Source organism: Mustela erminea, chromosome 21, assembly GCF_009829155.1.
Source record: "Mustela erminea isolate mMusErm1 chromosome 21, mMusErm1.Pri, whole genome shotgun sequence".
NCBI lineage: Eukaryota > Metazoa > Chordata > Mammalia > Carnivora > Mustelidae > Mustela > Mustela erminea.
The window spans coordinates 5,651,875-5,663,961 of NC_045634.1; the positions used below are offsets into that span (position 1 = coordinate 5,651,875).

At 47.4% G+C, this 12,087-nt stretch overlaps 1 protein-coding gene across 6 annotated transcripts in view; it reads right to left on the reverse strand.

The window, feature by feature from the left end:
- The window catches only part of PLEKHA2 (pleckstrin homology domain containing A2), a 73,678-nt gene that overhangs the window by 44,151 nt on the left and 17,440 nt on the right, over window positions 1-12,087 (reverse strand). For all 6 annotated transcript variants that reach the window (XM_032329024.1, XM_032329023.1, XM_032329026.1 and 3 more), the window contains exon 2: window positions 3,013-3,176. In XM_032329024.1, coding sequence (XP_032184915.1) covers window positions 3,013-3,153 — 141 coding nt within the window. In that variant the 5' untranslated portion in view covers window positions 3,154-3,176. The remainder of the gene's footprint in view (window positions 1-3,012; window positions 3,177-12,087) is intronic.

Consider the following 12,087-nt stretch of genomic DNA (forward strand, 5'->3'; position numbering starts at 1 on the left):
ACAGGAAGGACGTCATGAGTCCTCTGCACTCAGTAAACATAACCAGCAGTTAACAGTACGTCGTAGCAGTGGGAGTGGTAGTAAAACCAGGCTCTATAAACACCAACTACCAAGTAGCTCTGACAGGCCAAGATCAGAGATGTGGGTTGAGAGAATCCCCTGCAATTAAGGAAGATACTTTATCGGGCATCTTCTTTTCCCTATAAAAATTAAGATGGGCAGTGACCAAACGCAGTGCCATGTCTCTCTCCTCCAGAACAGACCAAACCCCTCAGTTTGCTTTTGGGGTTCAAACCCAATCCATGTACTCCTGACTCTTGGCACTCTGCTTCACCTGCCTCTGCAGTTCTTCTGCTCGACGGAGGCCCAGGGGAGAGGCCCGATCCCCAGAGAGCAGCATTGGGGTCTCTGCATTTTACAAGGGCCTCCCTTCTGACAGCCTCCCCACTTGGCCCCCTTGGGTGTGTTCATTCATCCAGTGAGCACACACTGACCAAGTGCTGGGCACTATGGATCAAAACCCAAGCCAGAGGAGAGCTCCCCACCCTCCAGGACCTCCCAGCTCTGAGCATCCTCCAGCTCCTCTTTCTTAATCAGAGACTCCTCCCTGCAGAAGCTTTCCTGCCTCCTAAGCAACATGAAGACGATGGTCTCATTAGCAGCAATAAAGGCAGGGAAGTAGAGTTAGAGATTGTCAGTGTCAGGATCCCAGCTCTGCCACTTTGCTTTCTCGTTGTGTAACTGTGGGCAAGTTCTTCCCCTCTCTGCCTCACCCACCTCACCTTTAGAATGAGGACAACAATACCTACCAATTAGACTTGTCAGAATGAAATGAAACCCCACTGAAGTCTTTTGAACAGTGCTTGCCACATAGTCATAAATGTTCATGAATACTATTTCACAACTTAAAAAAATAGCCACTCTCACATCTAGGATGGCTATTGGGCCACCAACCCAACAGAGAGCTAAGCCTACGATGGGAGAACTGAAAATGTTCGGATCTACTGCTCTGCTGCAGCAAGACTCTGCTTTTTCTGGCCAAGCCAGCTGAAATCTCTGCTTCCAGGGAAAATGTAAAGACTCTCCAGCAGTGGCCACAAGTTCTATTTGGTAACTCAAACTCAAAGAAGGCTCGAGCTCCGAGAGCATCCTGAGAGCTGAGTCAGCAGGAAGAGGAGGAGGCTCCCTAGGTAGGGTAGGACCTGCCGCAGAGGCTGACCCCAGAGATCCCAGGGAGGCAGGCAGCCCATAGCGGAGCATTCAAGGTCAGGGCAGGTTCTAGAACCAAAGAACAGTCAAATCAGTGGGCAGGACAGAGCAAGGGAAATCCCGACCACTGCCAGCTTTTGAAATCTGAGATGGTGACAATATGGCCCTGGGTGATCTGTCACTAGTAGCAAGACTCTAGGCCTGAGGTCCAGGATATGAAGGAGGGACAGCTCTCAGGGGCGATGGCTGGCAACAGTTAGTCGAGATTCCCTAAGCACGTGCACTTGGATTAAGAACAGTCCTAGCAGGAACCAGGGCAATAAGCAAGTGAGTCAAGGAATACTACTTTTGAATTACCCTGGCTGATAGGACAGGTGAGTGGGAGAAGGTACACAAAGGAAGAAAAAGGGAAAGGGAAGGAGTGATAAGACCCAGAGACTGTGAGTCACTCGGGGCTCACCCCTGACATGCCAGAAGCCAAGTCTCCAGCAACAAAAACTTGATCCCAAGCTCCTCCAACAGTGCCACTGCCTTTCACAGCGGATCTGCTGACCCAGCTGTGGGCACCTGCACAGAGCAAAGGCAAGGTAAAATGATAGAGTAGGGCCAGAAGGCAAACCCAAAACCAAAGTATTATCAGAGGCAAGCATTCCAGACGAAATCAAGGATCTAAGTGTCCATATGTAGGCTTCATCCTGCAAACCCAGCCCTTCAGATGAAAGGAATCAACAGACGGGTTATCAGAGATGTGGGGTGACACATGGGGCACAGTCTTATTTAGGGTGAAGTCTTTCCTGGAGAAGGTGACTAGTGGCAGCTAACTCGAGTATGTTTTCTATGGCTATACTCTTTTCTCTCAGCCATCAAATCCAGAGAACAAAATGCCAAAGGCCTCTAGAGGTTAGTTCCCAGATAACGACGTAGAGGCTCACAGTAATCTTTGTGCACATCTTAAAGCACAAATCCATCCCCTGACACTCAGACTTTTCCTCCTCCCAAGCCTCTCAACCAGAGCCAGATCTGAGCCCCATGACCCTCCCGGCCGCAACATGGCTGTGACCCATGAACTTGATATTCGGGGGCCATGCCAGTCTTTGGGGCCTCAGTCCACCAAACTGCTCCAAGGCAGTGGGAAGGAAAGAGCCAGCAGAAAAAAAAGACTTGAGACTTTCTCCCATACCAGTGACAACTCCAGGGGTCCCCAGACCCAGTAACAGAAAGCGGGGGGCCCCTGTCTTTGTGCCTGGCTGCCACAAAATGCTAGGCAAGTCACCTAATTCTGGCCGTGTCCTTGATGAAGTCAATTCTAGTGTCTGAGACTCAGCTTCTCACCTGTAACACGAAGAAGCAAAACTAGGTGACCACCAAGGTCACCACCAACCCAGGATTCTAGGACTCCCTGGTGCAGGAGACCAAAGCAGTCCAACATCTGTCCAGCTCAGGGAACCAGGCCACATTCTCTGCCAGGGAGGGGCCCCAGACTGGAAGAACAGGAGTGGCCACAAGGCCACAGTCATAACAAGGCTGGTGAAAGCAAGCAGGCCTTGCCTTGGAGCTTGGAACCAGCCAGGCCCGCCTCCCCTGGCCTGCTGCAAGTGTTCAGTTCCTGAGTGCAAGAAAAGATCCTGGATCCCCAGGGTTAGGAGAGATGAGCTTCTTTTTCCTCAAGCTAGTATCTGGGATGGCTCCCTGTGTGCATGTATGTGTTTGCTGTTTTTTCCCCTCCTCACTATCAGTTTGATGCCGTCCACAGGAGCTGAGGCGGCTTCCCCTGACCCACCGCCTTCCCATGCAGCCTCTCACCTGGGGGTTGTCCATGTACCAGAGAAGGCAGTTGGCCTGGGTGTCCAGAATAAAGTACCTCCGCAGAAACTTGCCGCTGTTCTCATGCTCCTCGATGTCCAGAAACCCACAGATTCGGTTCTGTCGATCCACATAAGGCATTCCTGGGCTCTGCTCACATCACCCTGCGTGCCAGAGGAAGGGAGGCAAGGATAAGCGGGGTGAAGTGCACCCGGACTCAGGACCTGTAGGAACTTCACTCCGGCCTGACTCACCACTGTGAGAAGCTAGACTAGCCCGCTCATCCCCCCTCCTTCTCTAGAGCACCAAATGTTCCACCCCAGCCAGACCCCGGAAATCTCCGTCAGTTCTGTTCCACATGTAGCCAGCGAAATGCGTGAGCAGGGACTCGGCTGTTTCCTGAGCTCCACTGTGTGCTGACGAGAGCCGCGGGCAACTTTACTATGAAGAGGAAGTAAGCCTAGATCAGGGGCCTCGGTTCTAATTCCAGCTTTAGCCCCTTAGGAAGTGTGTGACTGCAAGCTATTTAATCTCTCCACACCTCAGTTTCTGCACCTGTAAAATGCGGATAATTGTGGTACTTACACCTCCTAAGATTTTGGTGAGAATTAAGTGCCTGGCACACATTAAGCATTTCATACACATGAGGTATTATTATTGCCCTTCACAAAAGCCTTGTAAAGTAAGCCATAACCCAATTTTTTAAAGATTTTATTTATTTGACAGACAGAGATCACAAGTAGGCAGAGAAGCAGGCAGGGAGAGAGGAGGAAGCAGGCTCCCTGCTGAGCAGAGAGCCCAATGTGGGGCTCGATCCCAGGACCTTGAGATTATGACCTGAGCCGAAGGCAGAGGCTTTACCTCACTGAGTCACCCAGGCGCCCCCATAACCCAATTTTATACATAAAGAAACTCAGAGAAGATTTAAGCCCCAACCCAAATTCTCACATAAAACTTTGCCAGGAATTCAGTCACCAGGAGCAAACCTCCAGCTTCATAAAGGAATTAAATCTGAGGGCCACATCCCTCAGCGCTAGCTTCACTTGCTTTACTTTGCTGTTACCCGAAACCAATTCATGACCGGAAGGATGAGGGCTCAGAGTAAGGCCCCAACCGGTGAACACTTCCACTGACTCCAAAGGATCTCTGGTGATGAGAGACAAGCTTCACCTTCAAGCCCGCCTCCTTTCTCCTCATGATTTCCTTCTGACTCTCTGAAGAGCCAAACAAAGGGCAGGGGCTCTATTCTCCTCAAGGGGGATGAGCACTTTCCAATAAGCAACACAGAGAACAGGTGAAACACAGGCCCACAAGGGTCAGAAAACACCACATGACATTCCGACTTTCAAGGACTAACACCACCCACCACTGGGCCCTGCTCAGCTTCAACAGGCAAAACTCACTATGACCCAAGCCCACCAAAGCCCTAAGCAAAGTAGGGAGCCGGCTGGCTTGAGGCCATGCCTGTACCACAATGCTGGGTCAGCAAGTAAGATACCAAGATGCCCCACCCAGAGCCATCCAGGCCCAGGGCAGGCCAGTCCCACATTCCCGAAGTGTGGCGACTGGTGGCATGATCTGTTCTCTCCCAGCTCTGTGGGGGCCTGGCAGTGTGGAGAGGCTGCCCCAAGGAAAAAAGTGCCTGCCACTGTGCGTGTGTGCATGTGTGCACACACACAAACACACAGATACCAGTGAACAATGAATACTTGATTGCAGGTTAAGATCAGGCCAGATTCCTGATGGGGACAGAGGACAGTCAGAAGGAACATGGGCCAGGGGCCCAGAGCTACTTGCTGCGTAATGATGGGGGACAAAAGCATACAAATGCAGGACAAAGGTGAAACAGCACAGTTAAAAGGAAGGAAAGAAGTAAACGGTGAGAAAAGTCTTCTAGCAGACACCGGGTCAAAGAGAAGAAGGCAGGAAGACTGGCGCTGGCTGGGAAGGAGCACACTCCTGAGAAAGGATGCAGCTTCCCCACTCAGAGATTCAGGGGGAAATCGGAGTCCCATGCAGAAAGGCTGGGATGACCCATGCATCCCATGCACGGCCCCATGCATAAGTGCCCTTCTGAGATGAGGGAGCTCCCCCATCCCCCGAGAAAACCAGACAAATTCCCTTGATGCAAGCCCAGCCACAGAGACAGAATTTCCAGAAGTTTCAGGACCGCAGCCACTCCGGGGACATCTCTACGAGAAAGCATCTAAACTGCAGTAACCAAGCCGACTGTCTCTAGACCCAGCTGGTAAGCATGGCATCGGCTTACTGCTGGCTTGCAAATGTTCCCTTTTCAGCCTACAGGACTAATCAGTGCCAGCCTTTTTGTCAGGTCACAGGCTAGAGAAGGCACTGTCTACAATCCCCCAGTCTACTTTCGTGGAGGGTGCTTCCCATCTCCACGGATCCCGGGTCGGGGAGAATCTTCTTGTGGCAAAAGGAAGGAGAACAAAAAGAATTCTGGTTACTTCTCCTGACTGTGGTTCTAGCCCCGGGGGGGGGGGGGGAAAGCTGCTCGGATGTCCTGGGAAGCAGCTGAGTCACGGAGCTCATCGAGAATGTGGGAGGCAGGGGAGAAGGATGGGCCACAGGAGAACCAAGCATCACAGGGAAACGCTGTTATGCCTAGCCAGCCCACACAGAAGCAGTATACTCAAAAGATGGCGCATGAAACACAAACCTGACGTCCTAACCCCCAATCCTCTGTCAGTTCATCCTGACCCCACTTTTCATCCCTTGTCAGAACACAGACTTAGCTTTAGTACAGGGTGCCTGCTTCTCCCAATCCCCCGAGCCCCCATCTCTGCTCTTCAGCCTGCCACCACCATCCTCCAAGTCCCTCTGGTTCCTCAACTTTTTCCTGGAAGGCCCCCCTAATCCAGTGATTTCTGCCACCCCATGCCCAACCCCAACAACTGGGCAGTGAGGGGAGAAAGGGAAGTGCTAGTAACTGAGTCATAAGGGAAGAGAAACACCTTGATGCAAGCATACACACTGTCACCCCAAACACCCCTACTAAGACCCACGCAAAGCTCTGTACATTCTTTCTACATCCCTCCAATTATATAGTTTTAGCCTGTTTTCTGACTCTTTAAAACCACTTGTCATGGGGCGCCTGGGTGGCTCGGTGGGTTAAGGCCTCTGCCGTCAGCTCGGGTCGTGATCCCGGGGTCCTGGGATCGAGCCCCGCGTCGGGCTCTCTGCTCCGCGGAGAGCCTGCTTTCTCCTCTCTCTCTGCCTGCCTCTCTGCCTGCTTGTGATCTCTGTCTGTCAAATAAAGAAAAAAAAAAAAAACCCACTTGTTATATTAAATTTCATTTTAACCCAAGTTTCACAGTGTAAAACCACTGAGTGGAGGGTGACATAGGGTGCTCTATCCCAGGACTTGTCCCCAACCCATGTCCTAAGCGCCATCCCTGACAATGACTCTCTCCCCATCTCCTGGGACAACAAGCAAGTGTTCTCACTGGGATGCAGCATCAGATGCCCCTATCCCAGGCGAACCCCTTCACCTCTGCCCTAAGAGCGTAATGAAACCTCCTAGCAAGTAACTGTGGAGTCTTCACAACACACTGGTGACAAAGAGCACAGAAGATTTGTGCAGAAAAGGACCCTGTTCTACCCCACTCAGTACCCTCTTTCCAAAGTTTGCCAAACCTCCTTAGAATTTTCCATTTTTGTGTGCAGAAATCAAGGTATAACAATGCTGGAATTTTTTTTTTAATTCACTCTAGCCAGTCGTTTTCATTTTTGCATGCTTTTTCATGCCCCTCTCCACATAATTGGCCTTTTTAAATTTTTAAATTATATCATAAACATGTTCCATGTTGCTACATAGTCTTTATAATCATTGCTTTTAATGGTTGCATAACATTACTGAACTGCATTTACTATAATTTACTTAACAATTTCTCTATGATTAGACAGTTAGATTATATTCAACTTTTCACTATTATAAATAATGTTATGTAAATTCTTATTTTCATGCTTTATTTCCTCTTTCACATGGAAACAGCATACACAAATTCCAAGCAATAATATGACTAGATCATAGGTAATGATCTTTTACAATTCTTGAGACCTATTTAAAAACTGCTTGCTAAAACTATTATCTGTTTACATCACAGTCAGAAATATATTGTTACAATCTCTATAATCTTGTATACATTGAATGTTCTCATTTTCAGCTGTTGCTAGTTTTAAACATACAATGATGCCTAGTGAGGCTGAACATTTTTTCTCGTTTGCTTCCTGCTTCGTCTTCCTTCCTGGACGTTGTAAAATGCAAATCAAATTATGTGCACATACAGTAATGCATATTCTCTCTCTCTCTCTCTCTCTCTCTCTCTCACACACACACACACACACACACCCCAAACTAAACCAAAACATGGCCTCACATAATCTAAATAATTGAAGAATGTATTTTAATGAAGAGTAAAATAGAAAAGTTCTATATGATTCAGATTTCTTCAATGTATAGTTCCTAAGTATACTGCACTTGAAAATATGTTAAATATTTAACTTATGGTAGAAGGGAGACGGAGTACAAAGTGAGTTTCCATTGGGTTACCCACTGATCAGCAGCAGAAAATGGATTAAATGTCAGTTAAACCAAGATTCCCAGCCAACATTTGCCAGTTAACCAGATGAAGCTTATGGGAAGAGTCAAGGGCTTCCCACCTGAGAATGAGGTGAAGGGCACTGGGATGTATCTGTCCAAAATGTCTCCCTGACTGCCCATTTCAATGTCTTAGCTTCCCTCACTGGAAAAGATTTAAGCCAAGGAAAAAAATAATAAAACTCTCCCGTAGGATTTGAGGCAATTGACATTTTCATCAGGCTAATTATATAAAAGAGAGAGCTGGGACCAAGACCCAGAGGAAATATGCACCAATGGGAGACAGAGGCACTCAAGAATATAAAAAGAAGATCGCTGCTTGAAACAAATGTCACCTACTTGGAAAGATGTGTTAGGATTCTTACACACCTGGGACAGAAACATGAAACTTTGTGAAAGCAATTTGGCAATAGGTAACAAGAGAGCTAAAAATGTTCATACCCTCTGACCCACTAATTCTACTCCTAGGATTCCATCCAAATAAATAAGCTAAGATGCAAATAAAGATTAAAATTTTTAAAAAGGCATCTGCAGTAAAATTCATAGTAACAACAAAGTGGAAATGACCTGAATGTCCCAATGATTAGAGGATAATTAAATAAATTATGAGACATTTACATAAGGAAATGTTACATGATCATTTAAAAATTATGTTTTCAAAGAATTTTAAATGAATTAAGGAGAAACTCACTATATCGCAAGTTTTTGTAAAATATGACTTACAATATGATCTCAATCCCCTAAATATTATTTTTGTATTTCCAAATATATTTGGATAATAAAAGACTGACACACAGACACCAAAATATTGACTATGGTTTACGGGTAAAATATTACTTGTTTCTGTATATTTTCCAAATTTTCCGAATGTTCTACAAGGAATGTGTGTTCCTTTATTCAGCAGGTGGGAGAGATATTTAACTGCACACACACCTTGCCCCAATGTATAAATTCTGAAGCTGAGAATAAATTTGTGAAGTCTCCAGAGGCCACAAACAAGCAAAACCTTGCCTCAATTATAGCTCTCTTGGGACTTCTTGGTGTTTCAAAGTTCTTTTTGAAAAAGACTATTTGAAAAGACTTTTTGAAAAAGCCCTATGTCTGACATAGGGCTTGAACTCACGACCCCAACATCAAGACTTGCTCCACTGACCGAGCCAGCCAGGCGCCCCAAGGTCTTAAACCTAATAAAGTATCATCCCACCCTTCAGTCTTGCCCAAGAGCCAGGTACCTACCCAGAGGGCTTTGGCACTCTCCAATCTAGTGGGGTTTGTGTTTCTTATTTCTTCTTGCAACATCCTCTTAAGACAAGCTCATTCTTTCCGCTGCAGGTTTGGTTCCTTACTCTCTAGTCTTCCTAAGAGGAGCCCCTGTCCTGGAGGCCCGGTCAATATTCACACCCACGTAGATCATTATATTCCTCTACTGCTAACCACGCCAGTACTCTGGGGAAATGAGGCAGGGACGCTGACCAAGACACCCAGCGGAATTTTCCTTCCTGAAATTTTGGAGACAGGGCTGGCGTTTTTTGTTTTTTTTTTTTAAATAAACGGCTGAATAGTGGAATAATAGATTTTTTTTTTAAAGAAAAGCTTTAGAGTTATTACATCATTAATGTCTTTTTTTTTTTTGAAGATTTTATTTTTAAGTCATCTCTACACCCATCGTGGGGGTCAAACTCACAACCCTAATATCAAAAGTCGCACACCCCACTAACTAAGCCTGCTAGGTACTAGTAGTATAGTTTGGAGATACAGGAAAAATTTGAGTGAAATAAGGGAGGTTCATCTGCTTGACCGTTCTGACACTTCTGAGGTAAATAAAAAGGAAAGTGATAACACAGAGATAAAGCCTTAAGTGGTACTGGCCCCATTATGAAACCATCTACCGGAACCTCTGATGGCTCAAGTACCAAAAAAGAATTAATCCATTTTTTACATTTGGAGATTTTTCTTTCATGTTACTTTGCCTTGGCAGGATAGGGAATTTCAGGGATTTTGCTCCAGAAAAAGTCAGGAAGATGTTTCTTGGCATGTGACAGGATGTGCAGGAACCCATCTCCTGTCTTGTTACCCCGCTGGGGCGGAGGCTGGAGACAACAGCGTCCTTGGTGAGTGAGAGGGATACCCGCAGGAAATTGCTAAACTTCGACAGGAGACAGTTTATCGGGAAATGACATCAGAGGTCTCAGAGGACTGTAATACAGGAGACAGGAACCGGGGTGTGGAGGTGAAGTGCAGCCACTCTGCTATTGCTAGACTATGCACCCGCCATGTGAGCACACTTCACCCATGCTTCAATCTGCAACATACGTAAGTGTGTAGTGTGGAGTTTCAACCACGCCAAAGGCCCAGGAAAAACCACAAGACACAGGCATAGCTATTTCAAAACACATCCTTGGGAATGGACCAAAGATTATAACTTAGAAAGTGTGGGAGAGTCTATCTCCTACTGTTACACTATCACTGCATTTTGAAAGTGTCATAAGAACAAATGCCAAATAGTCTTAAGGCAGGAGAATACTGTGAGAGCGCTTGTTGCCCGCGGAAGTGCAGAGGGAAGAATGCAAACATTTACAGCAATGGGAGGTTAAGAAAAGGTGCCTCATGACACAGCCCAAACCCGACTGGACCCTAGAACTTGGAAGGGAGGGCAAGACACTCGAGAAGGAATTTTTAAAGGGACACATTTCAGGGAAAAGGCTAGAGAAACTGAACATTGATCCACTGCAATAATGACACTAAAAGCAACAAAAACATTTTAAACAGTCATGACCTCTCTTTTTTTTTTTTTAAAAGATTTTTATTTATTAATTTGACAGAGAGAAATCACAAGTAGACGGAGAGGCAGCCAGAGAGAGAGAGAGAGAGGGAAGAAGGCTCTCTGCAGAGAGCCTGATGCGGGACCCAATCCCAGGACTCTGAGATCATGACCTGAGCCGAAGGCAGCGGCTTAACCCCCTGAGCCACCCAGGCGCCCCCAGTCATGACCTCTCTTAACAGCAGGTTCATCTATGGTCCCAGAAAAAGTGGCAGTTGGAGCCAGTAGGAGACAAAGGCCTTCCCCTGGCTCAAGGCTCCACCAGAGATCACAAGCATAGACGAGCAGCCTCACCTGGTTTATAAATTAGCCTATAAACACTGAGATCTCCAACTTTCAGAATTATGGCAGCCCCCGCCCCCAAGTTGGGAAACCCAGTGAATTCCGTTTCCCTGCAGGGCTTCCTAACAGGAACCCACAGCGATGATCTTCATTTAAAACTTGACCCACTGAAACATGGGCAGCAGAAAACTGAAAAGATAACATCATGGCATCTCCTATCTACTAGCCTTTTGCAAAGTGCTGGGGGAAACTGTTAAGTGGCTTAAGTGTGTCTGTCTCAGGAGGAGGGGTGGGGGGAGGGGCTGGGTGTGGCAAGGAGGAGGTGCAGGTGACAGCGACCAGCATGACTGCATTGGTCGAAACTCTTGCAAGAAGAGGACCATGGAAAGGGCGTGCTGATTTCGGTGACCCGTCCGTGTGGTGTACTGAAGTCACAGAGCATGAGTTTTCGAGTCAGACGCCACTGAGCTCACCTGGGATTTGCACAGTGGAGGGAGTCACTTTACCTACTTCCAAGGTGGCTGCGAAGATTAAATGAAATAATGTGTGTAAAGTGCTTAACAGGAGATCTGGTGAAGAGGAAGCACTGGGGAAATGTTGTGACACGTGTGTGTGTGCATGTGTGTGAAGCGCCTCACCAGGAGTACGTGATTATCATTAACACGACCGCAAAGCAGCTTCTTAGAAGGGCAGGCAGCCGCACGGTTGTCTCTACCCCTCAAATTTCAATAAGCACATGTCAAAAGAAAAGGCTGCAACACTGGGATCCCTCACAGGGAAATGTATAAACTTCCCTTACTCTTCCCTCTACTCTGGGAACCATCATACTTTACATCTCTGAAATTCTCCAGGAGGTTGGAAAAAAAAGCAATCCGAGCGCTCCCAGACTCCATGCTGGCCGGGCTATCCTGAAGGTAAGCAGAAGCCAGGCAGCAGATCAGGTTCCAGGGAAGGGACTCCGCACCGCCTCCTGCTCGCCCACGGAAGCATCCCAACGCGGAAGGGCCCCCTTGCAAGTGGCTGGCCCAGTGTAAGTCCTAGCTGATGGCACAGCGAATCCTAGCCTTTGCCCTTTAACTACGGTGTTTCTCAAGAGTGTAAAGGACAAGCGGACCTAGGGTCCCACCCTCTTTATCTCAGCTGCCAGCCTCTGTGGGCAGAAAGGCACCCTACAGGGGCCAGGCTGAAAGCCTTTGGAGCTCCCACCTCAGCAGCTCCACGACCTCTAGTGAAAGTGCGCGATTCAGCTTTCAATCCTCTGCAGAAAGGAGATAAATTATAAAGCCAAAAGGTTGGATGGGCTTAAAAGCAGGGATCAGGGGATGCGAGGGCAGAGCAACCCAAGATTCAG